The sequence below is a fragment of the Sciurus carolinensis genome, chromosome 9 (genome assembly GCF_902686445.1).
Source record: "Sciurus carolinensis chromosome 9, mSciCar1.2, whole genome shotgun sequence".
NCBI classification, from domain to species: Eukaryota; Metazoa; Chordata; class Mammalia; order Rodentia; family Sciuridae; genus Sciurus; species Sciurus carolinensis.
In genome coordinates, this window is record NC_062221.1 from 26667088 (window position 1) to 26693294 (window position 26207).

General features: G+C 38.5%; 1 protein-coding gene across 1 annotated transcript in view; it reads right to left on the reverse strand.

Annotated features, from left to right (window-relative positions):
• Positions 1-26207, reverse strand: part of Dock3 (dedicator of cytokinesis 3) — a 712604-nt gene that overhangs the window by 25873 nt on the left and 660524 nt on the right. The window contains 6 exon segments of the mRNA XM_047563117.1: positions 5071-5219; positions 7466-7559; positions 8076-8136; positions 10984-11079; positions 11194-11220; positions 13780-13865. Of these exon segments, the coding sequence (XP_047419073.1) occupies positions 5071-5219; positions 7466-7559; positions 8076-8136; positions 10984-11079; positions 11194-11220; positions 13780-13865 (513 nt within the window).

The window sequence follows — 26207 nt, forward strand, 5'->3', positions numbered from 1 at the left end:
GTCCACATTAAACACATTAGGCAGTATAACAAAAGGCCTTCTGCTAGCTCCAATACATATGTTACAAGGAGCATACATTTTAAAATCAAGATGTGGAGCATGACTGACAACAATGTGACTTTCTAGCTCAAGCATAGCTTTCTGGTCTCTGCTGAAATGTTTCTGCCTCCAGGCCTTTCCTGATTGCCTAATCTAGAACAGGCACTTTTCTGTACATTTTCATTTGATTGCTTTGAAGTTACCTTATTTTTGTTGTAATAGTCTTGATTAAATAATAAACTGCAAGAGGGCAGAAACCCTATTTACTTTATCCTCAGAGCCTAGAACAATGCCAGGCATGTATCAGAGCTTAATAAAGGTTTAATAAGTTAATAAAGGGAACAGAATTATAAGTTAAGGTTATTTAAGCTCAGAAGCAAGTATGGAAACCAAGAGGAATGTGGCTACCCAAGCACTTGGTAGTATGCCTGACAATTTCCTTTTTAAAATTAGGCTTCAGATGATTCTTGCCTACTCAGATCCCAGGCTGTTTTTGTAATACAGCTACTACTACATTTATAGGACCATCCAACAGATGCCTGAGGAAGTCTACAGTGAAATTCATCTAAAAGGCAATATTGTTGATTTCTCTCACTTTTTTTTTCTTTTGGTACTGGGGATTGAACTCAGGGGTACTTTACCACTGAGCCACATCCCCAGCCCTATTTTATATTTTATTTAGGGACAGGGTTTCACTGAGTTGCTTAGCATCTCACCATTGCCAAGCTAGTTTTGAACTTGCAATCCTCCTGTCTCAGCCTCCCGAGCTGCTGGGATTACAGGTGTGTGCTACAGTGCCTGGCTCACTTTTTTTTTTTTTTAATTTAGTGTTTTCTCTGTCTTGGTTAGACTGGGAATCATCAATTTACTTGATATTTTACCCAGGCTTTTCTCCCTAACTTCTAAATACTAGTTAAAATTTATTATAGGGAATTTCATGTATATAGAAGAGTAGACAGCACAGAAGAATGAACCTGTAGGTACCCATGATCCATCCTCAATACTGATCAACTCAAGGTTGATCATGTATCATTCATAGTCCATCCATTTACTCCATCTCATAGTTTCTGAACCAAGTCTCAGATATCATATAACTCTATCAATAAAAGTATAACATAAATCTTTAAACAATAAGGACTGTATTTAAAAAAAAGTACTCTTGGAATAGCATCAGGGAGAAGGAAAAATTTCCAAAAAGTATATTATTTCTATCCTTTGAAGAAATTAATTCCATATGGATTGAAACTGAAGGACCAATTAAAAATCCTGAAACAAACCCAAGAGAATTTTAAACAGGTCCTGTCTTTCTGCCCTGATACAATGCCTCTGCTTCAGTGAGCCAGAAAACCTCTTGTACCATTATATCACAGTTTTCAAGGGAACACATGTCAGTCCTCCCTCAGCTCCAAGTGTTTGGGCAGGTTGCAGCTAAGGATTCATAATAGGGTCTGTCTGGCAGGCAGTTCCATGGTGGCTGGCTAAGAAGCTGAGCTGTGTATAGACTTCTGGTCAACCCATCAAGAGCCACTCCACGGGGGAATGTTCATTTAGGTCATGAGGGCCCCAAATGGGGCTAAAGGCACTTTTCCTGCTGATGGTAGGTCTCTATAAAACAGATCTTTTCCATTGGATCAATGCACATCTGTCTTGCTGCTATCTCTGTCCTAATTTTAAAATTTTAATATATTCTTTTTAGTTCTATACAATACCAGGATACATCCTGACATAATCGCAAAGCATGGAACACAACCTGCTCCAATTCAGTCCCCAGCACTCCCCTGCTCTACCCCTTCCCTTTACTATACCCATCCTCCTCCACTCTATTTACAGTTTACTTTTTTTTTTTTTTAATTAGTGTCCTGTGAATTCACTCAATGCTGGGCCCCACCGTGCCATCTTCATGTATACAAACTGCTACAACATTCATAAGAAAGTTCGGTAAGATTCATTCTACTGTTCTTCCCTTTTCCTGTCCTTTCTTGTTCTTCCTCTGTCCCTTTCATCTATTCTACTGATCTTTCCTCTATTTTGATGAAATTCCCTTTCCCATTTTTTCCCTTTCTCTCTCTCTTTTTTTAATCCCTGCTCCTTGTTTTGGATTAGCTTTTGCATATCAGAGAAAACATCTTACCTTTGACTTTTGGGGACTCTGCCCTATTTTGTAACCTGCTATTCCAAGGTGCCTCCCTCCTGCAATTGTCTTTAGAGTGAGGCAGGACCAATAAACCCCTCTGCCAGCCTTCAGAGGTATGTTGGAACACTGATAGGTCTGTGGGCTTTTAGAGATGCCTCTGTGTGCAGGTAGGGAATGTTCTGCAGGTACAGTGCATCCTCATTTGCATCTTTTCCTTGCTTTCTCTCCTTTAGGCAGCAGGCAAAGCTAACTCTAAAACTTCTTACTGATGCCTAAGATCCAGCTGCATTTTCCAGTTCTGGCAGATGTGTGCTTCTACATATCCTTGTCAGCCCCTCAAAGAATGGCATAAAAGTTCCACTGACCTAGGACTTGCTCTAGTCAAATAGTACAGGAAGGGAAAGGCCTGGGTCTCAATCTGGCAGTCTTTGAAACTCAATCCATATGGTATTAATCTTTTCTAGGGACAGAAATAATATACTCTTTTAGAAAAATAGAATCTCAAATGAAACTTTTCCTTCTCCCTGATGCTATTCAAATAGTATTTCAAAAAATAGTCCTTATTTGAAGATTCATATTGTACTTTCACTAGTGGAATTATATACACATATCTTAGAAATAACAGTCATTCCTTCAGAAAAGTGCAGGCCTTAAGCGAACCCTCAAGCAGGAGAGCTCAAGCTATCCCTGCCCAAGATGATTAGCTTAATCCTGATGGTCTGTGTGTAGATGAACAGGGGCCAGAGGCCTCTCTGTCTAGCTTTTTCTTCTGTCTGTTCCCTCCACCTGAGGATGAAGAACCAACTCCCATTTTCACACCTGATCCTCCTTCTCACAACTTCACTTTGCTTGTACCCTGTCTCTTTGAAGTTTCCTGCCGCCTTGTTTGTGCTGGGAGAGATGGACCTCCTGCCTTGGAGTAGGTTCCTAGGTTAACCTCACTCCAGGAGAGAATGGCCAGACTAGGCTATGGTCATGAGTATCCTGGGTACCTAGAAAATGAACATGGGGCCAAAAAAGATTGGTTATCTATTTGGGTAGACAGCAGAGATGCTGTGAATATGTTCAAGAAAATTCAGTGCAGGCCTAACTTGTGAGGTAGGGTGTTTAAGCAGCAGGTTTCCCATAGTCTTTGTTTTTTCTGTTCTCCTCCTGTTGTCCAAGGTGGCTTTTTCCTGGGGCCAAACATCCCTGCCCCATGGGAGCATGTTTCCTATTATAGCAGGTTTTGCTTTTCTGGAACCATTAAAAACTGAATGCTTTTAAGAAATGGTTAACCTCAGGACCTGGTTCCATTGGGAGCTGAGGTATAGGAACAGAGAGGGTGCAATCAGTGTACAAGACTGAGAGAATAGACCTGGTTAATGTCCCTTGGAGGATGAGCTCATGAAAAGGTTCACTGTGTGATCTGTAGTAAAGGCAGAGTTGCTGGATGGAGTAGGGAGACACTCAAGAAGTGTCTCCCAAGAAGGTGGCTTATGGAGCTTACTAGACCTCTTCCTCTTACTCTACTCAGTCAGGTTTTGTGCTTTACTCCTTACTCCATATTAAAGTTTAATACTGCTTTCCTATGCACTACTATAGAATGGGATGAAGAGGGGCCCATTAATGCTCACAGGTCCCATCAGCAAGCTCAATAAAATCAAAGATAACTCTCCACTCAGCACTCTGTGCCCATGGAAAGAAAAGAGGAGAACTAATAATACACTAATGCACCCACACATACACTGATACCATGCTTATCCCCTTCCTTCTGGGCCAGAGGGTTTGCTGGACATGTAGGTATTAGTAGCTCCAGGCTGGTTGCTGCCAGGAAGGCATGCCCACATATGTGCCAGTGAGGGACCCTAAGTCAGGTCCTGGACCCCAGTAGGGGAGGAGGCTTTGGTCCAGCATGGTGAATCAGGCAAGGAGGCTGACTGAACAGAGCAAGGGCCTCACTTATTAGCCAGGTTACCCAAAACCTGCAATTTTGGAAAGATTCTTGCTTCAGTAGTGCACTCTGCATGGGTGAATATTTTCTGAATAAATATTTTTGATGTAGAAGCATTCTGTGTTATATAAAGATAAAGAATGTTTTCTGATTTAAGGGTAAAAGCTATTGATGTTTAAATTTTTCTGATGATGAAAAAAACTCATTTTAAAACACTAGTTTCTATTTGTTTGAGGCAGGAGCTTAGCCATGCTCTATATTTCCCTTGATAGATCGTATTTCAAAATTTTAAATGTGCTCAAAGTTGAGTAATGAGAGAACAATTTCAACAAAGTTATACACCCCCAGACTTTCCAGGGCACCCAACAGTAGGTATTCAGAGGGCTTCATAAGAAGCTCTACCAGACATGGGAGCAGGATGGCCAGGATGCCCCCAAAGAAGCCTGAACCAGCACTGACAATCTCCCAGAAGCAAGTTTAATTTAGAATAACCCTTCTCCCAGAAGACCAGACTGTAGGTAAGGGAAATTAAACACAAGAACTTACACCAACAACAGGCAGTGCAAGACTCCTTTGTCTATGGTTACCATCCATTCATTTTTACTGCTTACATTTTCTTAAGCAGCAAATTAGGAAGCCACATTAATTCTTCAAGTATATCTAATACAGACAGGGTTCCAAAAGCCTCTGATATAGGAGCATTAGCATTTATAGATGCACAAAGCTCATATGTGGGGTTGCCTCTTATACCTACAATTTGGAATTGGCTTCCAAGCCATAGAATTAAGTTGTTGTTTTCCCCCCCTGGAAAAAATCATGCTTCTTTCAAATCTGATGAACATACATGGGTACCTACCCACTCACCACTCCACTGACTACCCTCTGCAGCTGTTGCCTATCCTACAGTGTTGTCATGTGTCACAGCACAGATGAGGGGCTGAAATGCCTGCCTAAGGACACTTACCTTGCCTTTGTTGAAGTAGTGGATGATTTTCCGGCACAGTCCCTCTTTTCGTTGCCATTCTGTTTGAGAAGGGTAGTGCAGGAACTCCCGTAGTGGCCGGTCCTCCCACTGCAGCAGCTCACAGTAAAGGAGTAGGGTGAATGCAGCTTCTGTGGGAATAGGAAGCATGGAGGCTCAGGGTTTCCTTTCAGGGGTCTAGGAGAAGCCTGGTACCAGAGGTCCATGCTGAGCAGAATGCCAGGGCAAGGCATGTGCAGCCCAGGTCAGGGACACTGCATACAAATTGTGAGACAGTAGGGCTGCCCAGCATGAAGGAGTCAGAGATCCTGGTAGATACCTTCCTCCCAAGACCTGGTTACCTGTTCTGGGATCCAGATAAAAAATAAAGACTGGCTCAGCTACCTAAGAGTCTAAGTACAGGTTGTCCTGCTTTAGGTGACATTGATATAAGAGATCTCTTAAGTTCCTTTTTGGTCAACTCAGTACAGTTTCCTTTCCAATCTTCTCATTTTTTCCCTCAGCATAGTCTTCTGACTGACTCCTTTTTCCTCATCACTAACATTTCCCATAGGGCCAAAGAGTAGGAGTATGAATGATATTAATTGTGTGATAGGTCTAGAGTCAGAGGTTCCATTCCTGGAGGAACTTAAGTTGATAATGGAACCAGAGTAGAGGTCTGGCAACACCTTACTCTATGTGAAATAATTGGTGAGAGTTACATTTAAAAAAAAGAAACAGCAATTAAGTACTATGGTTCCCCCTAAGTTCCAAGAGATGAGTCACACTGAATTATAGCCACTACTCAGGGTCCTCATTATACTGTCTTTTCTTTCCTATTCTCTCATTTTTAGTGGATATTTCCAAGTTGGTAAGTTAATTAGTTCTAGCTTCTGACTAGCTTTTAAGACCCTAGTCAAAACTATTCCCCATAATTATGAAGAATCTTATTTCTAATAAAATTTTACCCACTTTCAATTGTAGTGAAGCCCACTTGCTTGTGGCCACTCATCTTTGTCTGTCTGCCTGTGCCTGTTGCCACAGGAACCTCCTGCTTGGAAATACACACAGCTCTTCACTGGATGGGGAAGCCCTTCTCAGGGGACCAAGGAGCCTTTTCTCTCTGTGGCATCAGGACTTCCCTTTGTAGCTCAGGAAACCATGAGAATTTTTCCCTATCTATATTTTTTGAGATGTCATTCCAGGAGCCACCAGAGACAAAGTGTAGCACCTCTATACCCAGATCCCTTACCCCACCTCTCAGTCATGGTTCAGTCCCTGAGGAGTTCAGAAAATGCCTCTTTTGACACATGGAAATTATCAAAATCTTTCTCTTCACTGTCCTTTTAGAAAGTTGCTAGGATCATGGGTGGAAGAAGATGCAGAGTGTAGAAAAATTAGCTCATTTTTATTTTGAGATGGGGTCTTGTTATGTTGCCCAAGATGGCCTTGCACTCACAATCTTCCTGCCTTAGTCACCCAAGCAGAGCCCAGTCATTTCAAATGTAATTCTTGTCAAGCTGTGCTATCAGAAAAAGTGGTATCTATTCCAAACACTCTAACATCTAGAGAAAAGAAAGGAAGATTCTGTTTTTATAAATTTATCCAATTTTAGTATTGTTTGCAGATAAGAAGAGTTCATATTTCTCTATCATATAAATTCAGGGACTACAGCCTAAGGGATAAGACATGGTGGTTGGTCATCACAGTGGAGAAGATGGCTATTTTGGGGGAACTACAGTACAAGGTGATTAGATAGGACACAAGTGCATGCAAACATACTCCTGACTCAGAGTGGTTCTTAGTCAACAGTGTGATAGACATTTTGGTTAAATTGTAGACATAATGGAAGGGTCCTTCTCTGGCCTGTTAAGGAGTCATATCGACACTCTCTATACCCTTCATTGGGAGCTCAATGTGAGGCTGCTGTGTGGTTGCACGAGAAGTGCCTAGACTGTAAGGCAGATTTTCCCGTGTATTTTGGAAGTCTCAGAGTTAGGGGGCTATGCCTTTGTTACAGTCTCACTTAGCTTCAACTTTGAAGGGTTTAAGAAAGGCTCTGTTCAGAAGATGATAGTTAGTTTAGTTACCAGGATTTGAACCTGGTACAACAGAATCTGGAAGTCACCCTTGAGGTCTCAGAGGGATGGGTAGAAGAGAAAGAGAAGAGAACAGCATAAGGCAGTGGAGGACATGGCAGGGGGGTACAGGTGGAAGTTCTGCCTTCTTTCTCACCATCACTTGCCACAAAGGAGCTGAGGGAAAGGTGTGAGGTGAAAGGCATAGCACAGTCCCCAACATGGTTTTGAGATCAGCCTGGAGCCTTCCTCTGCTAGCTGTGCATATCTTGCCTGTCTGTTCTCATGGGCAGGCATGGTTCTTCCCTCTCCCCACTCACCTGTGTAGTTTTCAGCCTGTAAGTGCATGTCACAAAGCTTATGGATGTAGCGGATATACATTTCTTCTTTGTTAATCTCAGATTTGTAAAAGTTCTGTGAGAAGGAAATACACATGAAATGAAGAGAGTCTGCCATCAGTGGAGGCCATAACTGAGTTCCAGATAGCCATCCAGAGTCCTGAGTATACCAGGCATGAATGGGAGGGAAGGTCCTGGAGTTAGACAGCACTAGGAAAGGAAAGGACCAGGCAGAAAGAATACCTGCTGGGGATGGAATTGGCAGATTGTGGGAGTCCTGAGTGTTGTGAAAGATGAAGAGCACCAGAGTAGATTAGGGATCAGGCAGACTGTGAATCAGGATATGTCATGGTCAGTGGGACCTTGCCAAGAGGCCAGGTTAGAGCTCTGTCCAAAGCAAAGCTAATTTTATTTCTTCAATAAGTGGGAAAATGTCTGATGGAATTCAGGCCTCCAAGATACCAATAACAGAGTTGATGCCCTGACTTAAATCTTTAGGCCTTCAGCCATTATATTGTAGAAGGCCAAGGTAATCAATATAGGACAGAAACTTCCACTAGACAGACAGGAGGAAGAGCTGGTGTCTTCTCACCATCAGGTTAACAGTGCAGCCAATCTTCTTATTTTCTGTCTCCTCTCCTTTCATGCAGTCCCTGGAAGGGAGAACAAAGATAAGTACCTATGAAATGAAGTGGAACTACTGAAACAATACACAAAATTACAATAACACTTGGGCATCATCATGATCAAACCTCAGATTAGGATGCCTTCCAACAGAAACTGCTTTCACAAATGAGTACTGTACTGTGAGCTGCCTCTAAGTTTTGCATCAACTTCTAGAGCTCAAAGATCTCTGTTCTACTGAGATTCTTGTTCTGGTGGCAGAGTGGAGAGCCCAGATGCTGTATCAAGGACATTAAGTAGCAACTACCAATGTCCTTGGCATAGAATGACATGTCAGTCCCCAAAAAGGAGGTACAGAACTCCTTAAAAAGCAAGTTTTATTTTGTTGGATAATGAATAGAATCTAAGACCTCTACTCAAGGGTCTGGCCCTGTGGCCATAGAAATCATGGCATGGTTGATGGGCTCACTACATAACTGGCATTTCTCCCTATGGTCTCTTCTCTGTGCACAAGTCTCTGGAATCATATCTCACTAGAAGTGGCAGGCCTGGTGCTTCTTTCTGATTCAAAGGCTGCTTCAGCCAGGGTTGAGCTACATTCACACCTAGCAGGATCTGGGTGTAGCAGGGGTCAGGGTTGGCCTGTGAGAGACAGGACAATGGGAACACTGAGAAGGATGCTACCCAAGGGAGACAGAGGACTGGTCACAGCCAAGGTTCTCTGGGAAGGAGCAGAAGTCTGGCATAATGAGATGAAGGACAGTGAGTGCCAGATTAGTGACTCTAGAAAGAAGTTTTCTATATACACATCCAGAGTCACTGAGCCTCCGTATGGTTATTTGGCAAACCCAGTTCTCCTTACCTTCCTAGAACATAGAAGGAGGACTCTGACATTACTTTTTTGAAAGAAAGATACTGAAAATTCATGCCATGTGATGTCAGGGACATTCCTATATATCTTTGTACTCTACAACCACCTTGCTTTCAATATCAACCATTTCTCTCTCTCTCTCTCTCTCTCTCAGTGCTGGGGATTAAACCCAGGGCCTTGTACATGCCAGGTTAAGTGCTCTACCACTAAGCTACATCCCCAGCCCTATAACCACCTTTCTTATGCACTGTTAACAGAAACCTCTTCTTTTCTGTGTGGTTTTGCATCACTTCCGTGTGACTCATAAATAAAAAGATAGCTTTTAATGTCTTTGACTTGGGTGTAGCCAATGTTCTCCCTTTAGTTCTTTTTCTGGAGGGTGAGCAAGGGAGAATCTCTTGAAGGAGGCTTCTGAGGTATCAGGTGCACCCATGTGTGATAGGCTTGCTGGGGTCTAGCCAGTGACCAGGGAATCCCTATTGCAATTGGAGGTGTCTAGGAAAGGAAGGCTCCATAAAGTACAATTACCAATAGTCGGTAGGGATTCTACTTAGAGACTCAAGGGATTGGTAAACCAGGCCCTGTATCTATTTCTAAGAAAACCCTTCTAGGGCTCTTCTTCCCAACCTGGGAAATAGGGGTATAATCAACAAGTATCTTTATATCTCACTGACAGTGTCTTGGATTCACATAAAAATTAAAGACATTAATTAATATAAAAGTTGAAGAGTCACTCCTCTGAATACCTAAAGTGTTGCCAGTCTAAAATTTAGTCTCACACTAAAGTTCAGGTCATTCTGGGATACAATCCATTGATAATTTTTATAATCAATATATGTATATTTTAAACTTTCAACACTTGTTTTTTTAACAAATTCTTGTTAAACTAAACTGACTGGGGCAGAGGGAAAGATTTTCTTGGTTTCTGCCTGGTCTTCCTAGTGAATTAATCCCATCAATCATTGTTTACTGTGTACCTGCCAGAGGCAGCCCCATGCCAGGGACCAGGGAGAAAAGGACAAGGTTCTTATCCTCAAGGAGTTGGCTCTTTATTGTCAGGTGAGACAGAAAGGTGATAAATGATAATAACCCAAGGTATACACTGAATGCCAGATGAATTACTGGCTTGGAAAAGTCTTTTTTATGGAGGTGGGTTAGAAGACTACTCTTAGGAGAGGACTTAGCATGTAGAGAATTTTGAAGCAAAAAATGTATGAGTGGTGACAACATGGATGAGGAGGATCTCTCTCTCTTTTTGGACTGGGAATTGAACCCAGGGGGCACTTTTCCACCAAGCTAGATCCCCAGTTCTTTTTATTTTGAGAAAGGATCTCAATAAGTTGCTGAGGCTGTTCTCAAACTTGTGATCCTTCTGCTTCAATCTCCTGAGCTGCTGGGATTACAGGTGTGAATCACTGAAGCTTTTTTTTTTAAGCATAGTTCTTGAGTCACCTAGATCTGTGCTCAACTTCTGAAAATATCCCTTCCCACTGCTGTTTCCTCATTGATAAAAAGAAGGATCAGGAGATAGAAACAGACTTTAAGAAGAGAATGTAAGCACGGAAAAGAAAGGTTTCCAGTTCCTAGGAAAAAGTCCTCCTGGGTCATGTATTGGTACCAGGTGACATTTCCTTATTCATTTTCCACATGGATCTGAGGAAGGTATGCACTAAGGAATTATAGCAGTTCTCTGCCTTGTGCTAGAGATAGTTTTTCTTTTCCTTCTTGTTGTGCCTATTCCTTTGAGCCTTGACATTTCTTGGTGGAAGATAGGATGATTGTAGGTTCCTGGGATTCCTCCTGGGTACATATACCCACATTTTAGAGGGGGATTTCAGGAAATCTTGCCTACTCCTGAGAGAAGACTCAGTTCCTGGTCATCAGTAGATTCCTAATGACTGGTGGGTGATGCCAACACTACCAGAACAGTCCTCCCCATGAAGGGCACATGCCCTCAAAGGAGAGAGTATTCTAAAAGAGGTCAGGTAGATGATTGAGAAAATACCTGTAGTCAAGAAGGCGTTCCATGAGGCGGGTGACTGAGGTCACAAAGGAAATGCCGGTCTCTCTCCATGTTTCCTGTTCAACCTTCTCCAGCAGGCTATTTGTAATTAAACACAATTTATGAGCTTTTTTTGGACACAAGAGTGAGGTCCAAGAGTCTGTGGGGGCTGTTATGGATCTGGAGACAGCAGACTTACCACACTAGTCTTACCTGGGGTAGGGCCCAAATAGCTGGGTTCTACTCCATGCAGCAGAAAGCAAAGACAAGGAAGTTATTGGATTGGCAGCAACAAATGAACATATTTCTCATTTCCCTTTATGTGTTCCTAAGGATGCCACTGAGTTAGAAGTGAGGGAAGGGTTCAAAGTCCCAGTCCCCTTAGGCATATGTTATGATTCTTCTCAAGGAGAAGCTGAGTAAGGGCCCATGGAGGGATAAGCCTTTCTCTGCAAATTGCCTGACTGCCTCTACTGCTGCCCAGAGCCATCTCAGCAAACATAGAAACCAACCTCTTCATGTAAATCAAGGGAAAGATTACCCACCAACCTTGGATGTCCTAGTATAAGGGAGAGTGAACAAATCCAGGAGCTAGACTCATCTATCCCCACTGTCAGGAGATAGTCCTAAGCAAAATGTGCCAGATCAGGAGCTCAATACCCAGGTCCTTTTATTTTTTGATAGCCCCATCTTCTTATCACTTCAGGGAAGCCTCTGGATTCTCCAAAACACTTGGCTTTCAGATCTTTTGGCATTCAAGTCTCTTTTAGATAATGATAACCTAAACTCCTTCTGCTTGCTCTAGTAATAAGTTCAGCTCCAGGTTTCACACCATATAACTTTATTCCTGATTCCTTTATTGCTCTCTAAGGTTATGAGAGTCACCTTGAGTGGCTGGCCCAACTAGGGGTCATCATAGGACTAAAATTCACAGCAAGGCTCTGCTAAAATGATGACTCTTTCTGCACAGAGTATTAGCTTGGGTCAGGGCTTCAGGGAAAGTGAGGGTTTCCCACATGATCCATGTTGCTAGAGAGAGAAGGCAAAATCACTGACTCTGGGATTCTGAACTGTGTGAACAAGGTCAGTATATGAGCATTTTTCAAACTGTTCTACAGAGCTCTGCTATCTTGTATAACAGGAAGAGGTATCCTGTAGATGCAAAAGCATGGGAAAAAAAAGCTGGTCCTACACCGGCCTTTTGTAGATTTTTTTCATAACCTTTCTGCATATTAAGACTTTGAGAAGATCTTTAATAAAGAGGTTTAGTTTATTCACTTTTGTTTAACTGAATCTTTTCTAAACTAATTAGACCATGATTCACTTTTTTTTCAGCATATCTATAAACATCACATCTTTCCAAAACACAAACTGGGAAATGCTGCTCTATTTTATCAGTGGCCATCAATTCTCAGACTGATTTTAAAAGGGTTTGAAAAGATCATTTGGTCAGGTAACTAATAATTGTGTTGTGTGTGTGTGTGTGTGATATTCTTTTTTGTCGTAATTGAGTTTTCTTTGTTGAAAAGTCATTTTTTAGTGACCAAGGAAGAGATTTCTTCCACAGTTAGAAATGCACCGTTAGTTAAAAGAGAAATACTAAAGGATGAATTCATTTTCATAAATTATAATTATTTAAATGTCAAATAAATTCACACTTTATCTTATGATAAATGAACAAATGGATATGGTATAGCAGAAAGGTTTTCCCCTCTTGAAACTGGAAAACCTGGGTCCTCTTTCTAGTAAAATGAGAACTGTCCATACATTTTTACAATGTAAAGTTCTAAGTAAACATTCAATATTATTACTGGAAAAACACTTTAGAGGTTTGTCTTCAAAATGGTACTAAAACAAAGAAAGTTTCAAAAGCTGGAAATGATGAATCAGATGGGAGAATATTCTAGAGCTTAGATTTAATTTTCTAGAGGAAATAATAACATCACTATTACATGAGAGGGTCACAGTTTCTGAGTTCCTCCTTTGGTCTTAGCCCTTGGCAAGCCCGCTAAGGCCTACTGGCCTTCATCAGTTCAAGAAAGAAGCCATGGAACAATGGACCTGGGAGAGCACTGACATTATTTAATATAACCACCTCATTTCACCTCATTTTCCAGGAAAATTGACCTGGAGAGAGGGGGTGACTTGTTCAAGAGCCCATTGCAGTGTTTTTCAAGCTGAGTGTAATGTCTTACAAACAAGGGAAAATATGAATCCTTCTTTTTGTGTGTGTGGTACTGGGGATTGAACTCAGGGTCTCCTGCATGCTAGGTAAGTACTCTATCACTAAGTTACATTTCTAACCCTTTTTAAAACTTTTTACTTTGAGACAAGTTCTCACTAAGTTGTCCAGGATGTCCTCAAAGTTGTGATTTTCCTGCTTCAGCTTCCCAAGTAGATAGGATTACAGGTGTGCACTCATTGTACTGCCTGGAGTACCTTTTTTAGAAGAGAACCCCCTCCTCCCATAATACCAGTGTTACGACCTAAACTAATTGACTTCCCATGAGTTGTTTGCTCAACTGGATGCAGTGCATATTGTGAGATATATGATGATCCTCTTCCTGAGCAAATCCAGGGGCTCCGTTATTGTGTCTTCATAGCTTTTCAGTAACATGGCAATCCCTGAGAAAGCTTGCTTTCTTGTTGTGAGGTAAGCACTGCTACCACCAGGAACCATAGGGTCTCTCCTGATACCTAACTTTGGCAGCCTGCCCAGTGCAGGTTTCCTTTCTTCCCTTCATTAGCCTGCTTTACCCCCTCCTCCAACATAGGACATATGCAGCTGCAGCAGCTTACAGAAGGCCGAAGAGCTCCCTGTAGCTCTCATCACCTTTCCCCTCTGATACCATGCTGTCCAGCTTGTCAATCAGCTCAGCCTCCACCTAGAAGGAAGCAGAGACTTCATAAACCCAAACAGAATTGAGAGGAAGAATGGGAAATCTGTCTTCTTGCTGGGCAAGGGTGGTGGAAAACTGATTCTTGATTTTATCTGTGCTCCAGATAAATTCTAGGGAAAACAGGATCTCATCTATAGCACCAAAAAACAACCATGACTTCCCCAGTCAGAAAGTCCTCCCACCCTAGTGGTTTAAAGTTTTATGTACCCTTTTCCCAGTCTAGGGGCAAAAGGCAAGGATTCCCTGGTGAGAAAAGTATTTGGATCCAAAAAAGACCTCTGTCAAATGTTTATTTTCTTAAAAATATTCATTTAAAAGAATCTGTATACAGAATATATCGGGTTAGAAGAAATATATGATGATATCTCCTTTTTGATATCTTCCTTTTTGACTGGTGACTCTGTAGTCACCAGTCAAAAAGGAAGCTTGTTGGGTGGTTGGTCTTCACTATAATGAGGCTGACATTAGTTGGGACAGAATGAGATATGAGTTATTTCCTTCAGAGCTTTTCCTTCAGGACAACAGCCTTCACTGTTTGTACTCATAGGGTCTAAAGCCCTTGGGGTCACTCTCCCTTTCACTGCACCATCACTGGGCCCCCAAACTGTAAGGAGGAATACTACATTTGTTCCTACTCCATGGATTTGCAGGGGTATTTGGCAGTGCTCAGTCACTTTTCTAACAGGTCTCACTGGATTTACTTTGAGGTGAAAAAGTAACAGGAGATAAAAATATTTTACCCTTCATTAGCCTTCAATATGTGGTACTGTTTATTGATATAGATATTTCACACAAACAATAAAAAAACCTCAACATGGCTGCAGTAAATAATGTTCCTATAGAAGCATTTTCTCATTCCACACAGGGTGAAAGAATCCTAAGGAAAAGTAACAGTAAAAAGAATAACTGACTTAGTAAATTAACTGAAGGCAGTTAGGGCCTGTGAAGGAAAGTCCCATCAGCAGAAAATGAGACTGAATACATATGGCTTTTTTTTTTTCAGTCTTTTAAAAAAATTATTTATTTATTTTTAAATTTTTTACAGATGGTAGTTTGATTCACTGTACACAAATGGGGTACATTATTTCCTTTCTATGGTTACATGATGTAGATTCATACCATTTGTGTAATCATACATGTACATAGGGTAATGATGTCTGTCTCATTCCATGATTTTTCATACCCCCTCCTTCTAATTTCCTTCTACATAATCTAAAGTTCCTCCAGCCTTCTCTCACTCCCCACCCATGCTCACCCCCATTATATATCATCATCTACTTATCAGGGAAAACATTTGGCCTTTGGTTTTTTGGGATTGGCTTATTTGACTTAGCATGATATTCTCCAATTCTATCTATTTATTTGAAAATACCATAATAATATTCTTCTCTATGATCAAATAATATTCCATTGTGTATATATACTATAGTTTCTTTATCCATTCATCTGTTGAAGGGCATCCCACTCCTCAGTTAATACCCAAAGGACTTAAAATTAGCATACTACAGTAATGCAGCTACATCAATGTTTATAGCAGCTCAATTCACAATAGCTAGATTGTGGAGCCAACCTAGATACTCTTCAACAGATGAATGGATAAAGAAACTGTGGTGCATATGGCTTTTTAAAATAGTGACCTGCTACACAGTCAGGGCAGAAAATTACACTGCTAGAGCCATATACTTATTGTCTGGCCTGATGAGTTAGCTGCTTGTAAATACATTAAAGAGGAAACAAAGTCTGATACCTGGGGTCCTTAGATACTGATGGCAACCTGCTCTCTCAGGGTAGAGAAGATAAAGTCAGGTAGATCTGGGTATAGAAGTCAAGTATTTTACTCCCAGTTCAGAGCATGTCTTGCCTCACTAGGTCAATCACCTGGCTACAAAAGAAGGGCCTGATTATAGCTATAGCAAGGGATCTCTCTTCATACATGGAGGTAAAGAAAAATGCAAAGGTGAGGGAGGTGACCTGAAGTAGGAGAGAGTACAAATACTGAAAATGAGGGAGAGCAGTCCACTCTACTCTATAGGTTCTCAAAACTGATCCCTGGGCTAGCAGCTTTAGTCTTAAGATCTGTGGTAAAAATCCAAATTCTCAGGCCTCCCCAAGCCTACTGTATCAGAAACTCAGGATGGGGATGGAAGTTAGCAATCTGTTTGAACAAAACATCCAGGTTGCTCTGATGCCTATTTATGTTAGAACTCTTGTATTAGGGAAAGGAATTGATGATGGAAAGATACAGAGGCAGAGCTGATAAAGGAAGAAGTTATTAGGAGAAATCTAAAACTGAAGATCAATACACTCAAATTTGATGACATCATGTCAAGTCGAAATTCTTCAAATATATCATGTCATAATGATTAAATTGCCCATCAGGTTTACAAGGTTACTTTTATTGTTATTCATTCAACATTTGTTTTCAGTATAACCAGTTGTGTAGTTCTGCACAAGTATTTACCTCTATAAGTCTAGGTTTTCTTCATTTGTGAAATGGGAATGGTGGTAACATTCTCCTTTGGTGTCACTGTGCCCTGAATCTTGGGAAATGCTTAATGAATGCTAGTTTTGATTTTAATCTCCATGAGCCCACAATATCCCAGACCCTACAATGGGTTCTAAGAGAGAAAACACACAAAAAATAATACTGGTCTCTCAGAGCTTATCATCTGGTAGGGGAGCAGTCACAGTTTATTATGGTCAGTATTTAGATGGGGTGCACATAGCAAAGGTAGTCTGGGACCTGAGAAACCATTAACAGAGTTTCAAGAAATAGTACCAAAATGGCATAGGAAACAATCAAGAATGTAAAGAGAGAGCCTACAAAATGGGAGCAAAATCTTTGCTCGCTACTCTTCTGACAGAGGAAATAAAAAAATTCTTAGAGGTAAACAAGAACAACAACACAACATATCAAAATCTCTGGGACACTGTGAACACAGTACTAAGAGGAAAGTTCATTGCACTGAGCTTGTACATTAAAAAAATAAAAAGTCTGGGGGGAAGGAAAAATAACAGAATGAGACAAACATCCTTACTTTATATACATGTATGATTACGCAAATGGTGTAAGACTACTTCTTGTACAACTAGAGAAACAACAGTTGTACCCCATTTGTGTACAATGAATCAAAATAAAAAAAAAGTCAACAACTAAATGACCTAACATTACATCTCAAAGTCCTAGAAAAAGAAGAACAGATCAACACCAAAAGTAGTAGAAGATAGGAAATAATTAAAATCAGAGGTGAAATCAATGAAATTGAAACAAGAGAAACAATGTAAAAAGTTGACAAAGCAAAAAGTTGATTCTTTGAAAAAGTAAACAAGATTGATAAACCCTTAGCCACACTAAGGAAGGAGAGAGAAAACTCAAATTACTAGGATTCATGATGAAAAAGGAAAGATCACAATGGACACCGTTGAAATACATAACATAATTAGAAGCTAATTTGAAAATCTATACTCCAACAAAACTGAAAATATCAAAGACATTGACAAATTTTTAGAGACATAGGATCCTCCCAAACTGAATCAGGAAGATATACACAATTTAAACAGATCAATTTCAAGCAAAGAAATAGAAGAAGCCATCAAAAGGCTACCAACCAAGAAAAGCCCAGGACCAGATGGATTCTCAGCCGAATACTACAAGACCTTTAAAGAAGAACTAATACTAATACTCCTCAAAGTATTCCAGGAAATAGAAATAGAAGGGAACCCTTCCAAACTCATTCTATGAAGCTAGTATCACTCTGATACCAAACCAGACAAAAATGCATCAAGGAAAGAAAACTTTAGACCAATATCCCTGAGGAACATAGATGCAAAAATCCTTAACAAAATTCTGGTAAATCGCATACAAAAACATATTAAAAACATAGTGCACCATGATCAAGTGGGTTTTATCCCAGGGATGCAAGGTTGGGTCAACATCCAGAAATCAATAATGATGTAATTCATCACATCAATAAACTTAAAGTTAAGAATCATATGATTATTTCAATAGATGCTGAGAAAGCATTTGATAAAATACAGCACCCCTTCATGCTTAAAACACTAGAAAAAATAAGGATAGTAGGAACATACCTCAACATTGTAAAGGTTATCTATGCTAAGCCCACGGCCAACATCATTCTAAATGGAGAAAAATTGAAAGTATTCCCTCTAAAAACTGGAAGAAGACAGGGATGCCCTCTTTCACCATGTCTATTCAACATCATCCTTGAAATACTAGTATCTAATTGACAAACCAAAGAAATTAAAGGGATACGAATAGGAAAAGAAGAACTCAAGTTATCAGTATTTGCTGATGACATTATTCTATATTTAGAGGATACAAAAAACTCCACTAGAAAACTTCTAGAACTAATAAATGAATTCAGCAAAGTAGCAGAATATAAAATCAATATGCATAAATCTAAAGTATTTCTATTCATAAGTGATGAATCTTCTACAAGAGAAATTAGGAAAACCACTCCATTCATAATAGCTTCAAAAAAATAAAATACTTGGGATTCAATCTAACAAATGAGGTGAAAGACCTCTACAATGAAAACTACAGAAAACTAAAGAAAGAAATTGAAGAAAATCTTAGAAGATGGAAAGATCTCCTGTGTTATTGGACAGGCAGAATTAACACTGTCAAAATGGCCATTCTACCAAAGGTGCTATACAGATTCAATGCAATTCCAATTAAAATCCCAGTGACATTCCTCATAGAAATAGAGAAAGCAAAATGAAACTTCATATGGAAGAATAAGAGACCTCAAATAACCAAAGCAATCCTGAGTGGAAAGAGTGAAGCAGCGCATATCACAATACCAGATCTTAAACTATACTACAGAGCAATAGTAAAAAGTGGCATGGTATTGGCACCAAAATAGACAGAAAGATCAATGGTACAGAACAGAAGACACAGAGACAAACTCACAAATACAGTTATTTCATTCTAGACAAAGGAGTCAAAACATACAATGGAGAAAAGACAGCCTGTTCAACAAATGGTGCTGGGAAAACTGGAAATCCATATGTAACAAAATGAAATTAAACTTCCCCCTAAAAACTGGAACAAGGCAGGGATGCCCTCTTTCACCACTTCTATTCAACATCGTCCTTGAAACTCTAGCCAGAGCAATTAGACGGACCAAAAAATTAAAGGGATACGAATAGGAAAAGAAGAACTCAAACTATCCCTGTTTGCTGATGACATGATTATATATTTAGAGGAACTTGGAAATTCCACCAGAAAACTTTTAGAACTCATAAGTGAATTCAGTAAAGTAGCAGGTCACAAGAAAATGCTCATAAATTCAATGCATTTTTATACATAAGTGATGAATCTTCAGAAAGAGAACTTAGGAAAACTACCCCATTCACAATAGCATTGAAAAAAATAAAATACTTGGGAATCAATCTAACCAAAGAGGTGAAAGATCTCTACAATGAGAACTACAGAACACTAAAGAAAGAAATTAAAGAAAACCTTAGAAGATGGAAAGATATCCCATGTTCTTGGATAGGCAGAATTAATATTGTCAAAATGGCCATACTACCAAAAGTGCTATACAGATTCAATGCAATTCCAATTAAAATCCCAATGATGTACCTTACAGAAATAGAGCAAGCAATTATGAAATTCATCTGGAAGAATAAGAAACCCAGAATAGCTAAAGCAATCCTTAGCAGGAAGAGCGAAGCAAGGCGTATCGCAATACCAGATCTTCAACTCTACTACAAAGCAATAGTAACAAAAACAGCATGGTATTGGTACCAAAATACACAGGTAGATCAATGGTACAGAATAGAGGTCACGGACACAAACCCAAATAAATACAATTTTCTCATATTAGACAAAGGTGCCAAAAATATGCAATGGAGAAAAATAGCCTCTTCAACAAAGGGTGCTGGGAAAACTGGAAAACCATATGCAACAGAATGAAATTAAACCCCTATCTCTCAACCTGCACAAAACTCAACTCAAAATGGATCAAGGACCTCAGAATCAGACCAGAGACCCTGCATCTTATAGAAGAAAAAATAGGTCCAAATCTTCAACTTGTTGGCTTAGGATCAGACGTCCTTAACAGGACTTCCATAGCACAAGAAATAAAAGCAAGAATCAACAACTAGAATAGATTCAAACTAAAAAGCTTTCTCTGAGCAAAGGAAACTATCAGCAATGTGAAGAGAGAGCCTACAGAGTGGGAGAAAATCTTTGCCACTCATACTTCAGATAGAGCACTAATTTCCAGAATATATAAAGAACTGAAAAAACACTACACCAAGAATACAAATAATCCAGTCAACAAGTGGGCTAAGGAAATGAACAGACAGAAGAAGATGTACAAGCAATCAACAGATAAATGAAAAAATTTTCAACATCTCTAGTAATAAGAGAAATGCATATCAAAACTACCCTAAGATTCCATCTCACCCCAATTAGAATGGCAATTATGAAGAACACAAGCAACAATAGGTGTTGGCGAGGATGTGGGGAAAAAGGTACACTCATACATTGCTGGTGGGGTTGCAAATTAGTGCAGCCACTCTGGAAAGCAGTATGGAGATTCCTCAGAAAGCTTGGATTGGAACCACCATTTGACCCAGCTATCCCGGAACTCCTCTGCCTATACCCAAAGGACTTAAAATCAGCATACTACAGAGATGCAGCCACATCAATATTCATAGCTGCTCAATTCACAATAGCCAGATTGTGGAACCAACCTAGATGTCCTTCAACTGATGAATGGATAAAGAAGCTGTGGTATACATATACAATGGAATATTACTCTGCCATAAAGAATGATAAAATTATTGCATTTGCAGGCAAATGGATGAAACTGGAGAATATCATGCCAAGTGAGATAAGCCAATCTCAAAAAACCGAAGGATGAATGATCTCACTGATAAGCGGATGATGACACATAATGGGGGGTGGGAGGGGGGGCAAGAATGGAGGAAGGAAGGACTGTATAGAGGGAAAAGAGGTGTGGGAGGGGTGGGGGGAAGGGAAAAAAATAACAGAATGAAGCAAACAACATTACCCTATGTAAATTTATGATTACACAAATGGTATGCCTTTACTCCATGTACAGAGAAACAAAATGTATCCCATTTGTTTACAATAAAAAATATATATATAAAAAAATGAAATTAAACTATCTCTCACCCTACACAAAAGTCAACTCAAAATGGATCAAGGACCTAGGAATTTGATCACAGACCCCTGCACCAAATGGAAAACAAAGTAGGCTCGAATCTTCATCACGTTGGCTTAGGATCAGACTTCCTTAACAAGACTCCCAAAGCACAAAAAAACAAAGCAAGAATCTCTAAATGGGATGGATTCAAACTGAAAAGCTTTTTCTCAGCAAAGAATACAATTAATAATGTGAAAAGAGAGCCTACAGAGTGGGAGAAAATCTTTTCCACATGCGTTTCAGATAGAGCACTAATCTCCAAATTTATAAAGAACTCACAAAAGTTTACACCAAAAATACAAAGAACCCAGTCAATAAATGGGTCAAGGAACTGGAAAGACACTTTACAGAAGAAGATATACAGGCGATTAATAAATACATGAAAAAGTGTTCAACATCTCTAGTAATTAGAGAAATGCAAATTAAAACAACTTGAAGATTTCATCTTACTCCAATTAGAATGGCTATTATCAAGAACACAAACAAGAATAGATGTTGGTGTGGATGTGGGAGAAAAGGCACACTTATACATTGCTGGTGGAGTTGCAAATTGGTGCAACCACTCTGGAAAGCAGTGCGGAGATTCCTCAGAAAACTTGGAATGGACCCACCTTTTGACCCAGTTATCCCATTCCTCAGTTTATACCCAAAGGACTTAAAATTAGCATACTACAGTAATGTAGCCACATCAATGTTTATAACAGCTCAATTCACAATAGCTAGTTTGTGGAACCAATCTAGATGTCTTTCAACAGATGAATGGATAAAAAAACTGTGGTATATATACATAGTGGAATATTATTCAGCCATAAAGAATAATAATATTATGGCATTTGCAGATAAATGGATGGAATTGGAGAATATCATGCTTAGTGAAATAAGCCAATCCCAAAAGACCAAAGGCCAAATGTTTTCCCTGATAAGTGGATGATGATATATAATGGGGGAGGAAGAATGAAGAATGAAGGAATTTTAGATTATGCAGAGGGAAATGAGAGGAAGGACAGGGCGGGGGTATAAAAGATGGTGGAATGAGACAGACATCGTTACCCTATGTACATGTACGATTACATGAATGGTATGAATCTACATCATGCACAACCACAGAAATGAAAAGTTGTATCCCATTTGTGTACAATGAATCTGTGCTCCATACAGAATTTATGGCCCTAGTTTTTTTTTTTTTTTGCGGTTCTGGGGATTGAACCCAGGGCCTTGTGCTTGCAAGGTGAGCACTCTACCAATTGAGCTATCTCCCCAGCCCTGTGTACAATGAATCAAAATGCAGTCTGTAAAAAAATAGAGAGACATGAAGAGGTAGGTATGACAAATTGCTACCAAAAAGAAGGATTACAAACCAACATATACAACAATTCCATTTTTTTAAATTAAAAAAATCTATTGGAAAAAAGACTAAAAAATCCACAAACTCCTCTCTCTAAGCTGTTAATAATGCTAAGAATTTGAGTTAAAAATTTTCATTACATCTTATTTGCATTTTCAATTCTTCTAAATTAATTATTATTTTGTAATTAGAAATAAGTATTTTTAGTAAGTAGTAAGAAGTATGAAAATGGTTAACAGAACCAAAACTGTAAAAAGCACGATCAGAATTGAGACCAAAAAGTCACAGAATTTTGGTGATTTGAAGGTTACAGATGACCTTCAATTCAAGAGAGCACTTTCAACAAAGGTGGGTGACTAAACCAATGGGAAGGCAGAAAGTAGAAAATAGGGATTAAGAGTAGACTACATTTTAAAAAGACTTGATGGTAAAGGGAAGCACAGCAATATTTTTCTAACTAGGAACAACAATGTTTACTTGGTTTGCTGGATATTAATTACTCATGACAGTCTTACTGGGAGAAAGAACACAGCTCCTGACCTGAGTCTTGAAATATGACTCCCAACTTAAGCGTTTCACAAAGTGAAACCTTTTATTCAGTGTTAGGAATGGTGAAATACAGCACAACTCCTTCTTCATATACTTGGATGACCTATAGTGTAGTTCTGCAAAGTCATATACTTCTTGGTAACTGGGTTTTTGCACATCAGGTAGTTGTGTACTTTGCATAATTAGAAGGTACAGGTTGTGAAAGTACAAAAAAGCCACAGTTCTTTTTTGTTGTTATTTTCTGAAGTTCTGAGGCATTAGAGCTGCATACTCCCAAAATGGACTTATCTTATTCTACCCAATGATAAAGGTATCTTTAAAATACCTAGCATTAACATTATATTTAATGGTGAAACACTGAAAGTTTTCCCCTAAGAACTAGGCAAGTATGTTTGCTCACATTACTCTTACTTAACATCATCATACCAGAGATTTGGTCTGATGCAATAAAGCAAGAAAAAGAAATAAGAATACACAGATTAGAAAGAAAGAAATCAAACTGTATTCATAAACATGATTATCTGATAGAAACTCCTAAGGAATTTACAAAATAGTTTCTAGAACTAATAAGTGAGTTTAGAAAGGGTTCAAGACTTAAAGTTAATATATAAAACTCAATTGCATTTCTACATGCTGGCAACAAGTAACTAGAAAACAAAATTTAAAAATTAGAATAATTTATGACTGTGAAAAAACAAAATACATGTAAATTTAACAACATGTGGTATGATCTGTATGTTAAAATTATAAAACACTGATAAAGAACACTTAAATACATGAAAAGTTTCTAAGAAACTCAGTATTAAGATGTTTGTCCTTCCTAATTTGATCTATAGAGTCAATGAAATACAATTAAAATCCCAGCAGGAATGTCTGTGCAAACTGACATGCTGATTCTAAAACTTAGAGGAAGGCTGGATACTGTGGCCTTATAATCCCAGCAATTTGTGAGGCTGAGGCAGGAGGACCACAAGTTTGAGGCTAGTCTTAGCAATTCAGGGAGACCCTGTCTCAAAATAAAAAATAAAAAAGAACTAGGGATGTAGTTCAGTGGTAGAGTGCTCCTGGATTCGATTCCCAGTACTGTAAATAAATAAATGAATAAATAAATAAATAAGTAAAAATCAGAAAAAAGAAAAGGAACTAGAATAGCTAACAGAATGTTAAAAAAGAACAAATTCGGACGACTTATACCACCTAATTTTTTAAGACTAATTATAAAGCTACCATAATTAAGGTAGTATGGTACTGATGAAAAAATAGACAATGGAAAGACTAGGGTATTTGAAAGAAATTCACACAAATATGATCAACTGATATTTTTGAAAATTTAACTGACAAATAATAGTTGTATATATTTATGGGGTACAGCATGATGTTTGATACGTGTATACTTCACAAAATAATTAAATCAAACTAATTAACATACCTGTCTTCTCACCTACTTATTTTTTGTAAGGGCATTTAAAATCTACTCTTAGCAATTTAAAAATATATAACACAACAAAATGAATCAAACAGCATTACTCTATGTAAATTTATGATTACACAAATGGTATGCCTTTACGCCACGTACAAACAGAGAAACAACATGTATCCCATTTGTTTACAATAAAATAATAAAAAAATATATATATAACACATTATTATTTAGTATTGTCACCATACTGTGCACTAGATTGGTAAAACTTATTCCTCTGAACTAAAACTTTGTACACTTTTATAGTCATTTGATTTGAGAAAGGTACAAAGATAATTCAAAGAGAAAGGATAGTCTTTTCAACAAGGTGCTGGAATAATTAATTGGACATCCATATGCTCCACCCAAAAGATCTTTGACCCATATTTCACACCTTATACAAAAATTAACTCAAAATAGATCTGAATTTAAAATGTAATGTTTTATAATGCCTAGGGCTGGAGGTGTAGCTCAGTCGAGGAGTACTTGCTTAGCATGTGTGAGGTCTTGGATTCAATCTACAGCACTATAAAAACAATTATAAACCTTCCAGAAGAAAACACTGAAAAGAATTTGTGGACCTGGGCAAACAGTTCTTAGATATCACCCCAAAAGCATTCATAAAAGAAAAACAATGCTATTGGACTTCATAAAAAAACCTTTTTTTGTCTGAAAGATAATGGTAAATAAAATGATCAGCTAAAGACTTGAAGAAAATATTTGTAAGTAATATATTGAACAAAGGGCTTAAATCCATAATATATGAAGAAACCTTAAAACTCAACAATATTTGGAAACAAAAACCTAACTGAAAATGGATAAGTTTTGAATAATAATTTCATCAAAGAAATATAAGAATATTAAAGTAAACACATGAAAAGATGCTCATCATTAGTAATTAGGGGAATGGAAATTAAAACCATAATGATATACAAATGCATACCTATTAGAATGGCACAAACAAATAAGCAATACTAAATATTGGTTATTAAATGGAGTAAATGGACCTCTCTCACACTGCTGCTGGGACTTCAAAATGGTTCCGCCATTTTGGAAAATAGTTTGATAATCTCTTATAAAGCTAAACCTACATTTATCACAAGATCCTACAATTCTATTTTTAGGTATTCATCCAAGAAAAACAGAAGTTTATATTCATATAAAAATGTTTTAGTACCTTTTAGTACTTCATCGAAATGGAAGCTAAATGTCTTTCAAATGATGAATAAATTAAATATTATTCTTCAATAGGAAAACTAATGATACATGCAATAACATAGATGAATCTCTCACAGTATCATGTTCAGTAAAACAAGCCAGTCTCAAAAGGGTTATATTTTGTTTGATTCCATCTATATGACATTTATAGAAAAGGCACAATTATATTGATGGAGAACAGATCAGTCTACACTGGTTAAAGACAGAGGAAGTGTTTGACTAATAAGGAATTGCAAAATAGAATTTTGAGGCATTTAAAAAATCTTGATCATCATGTTGGTCACACAACTCTGTGCATCTGCCAAAACTCATAGAACCATAAATCAAAAAGAGTGAATTTTACTCTATGGAAATTTAAAAATAAATAAATATTTTTAAATTACTGTTTGGTGTGCTCCTTACTTACTTTCACCCACTCCAAGTGGGTGAAAAATCTTGGGCTGGAAAGGAGTTCAGTTGGGGAACTAGGACAATTTCCAAGCCAATACAGAAATTTCTCCTAGTAGCCTCTTGGGGGTTTCTGCTTGAAGATCCCAGCAAATTGGAACTCCTAT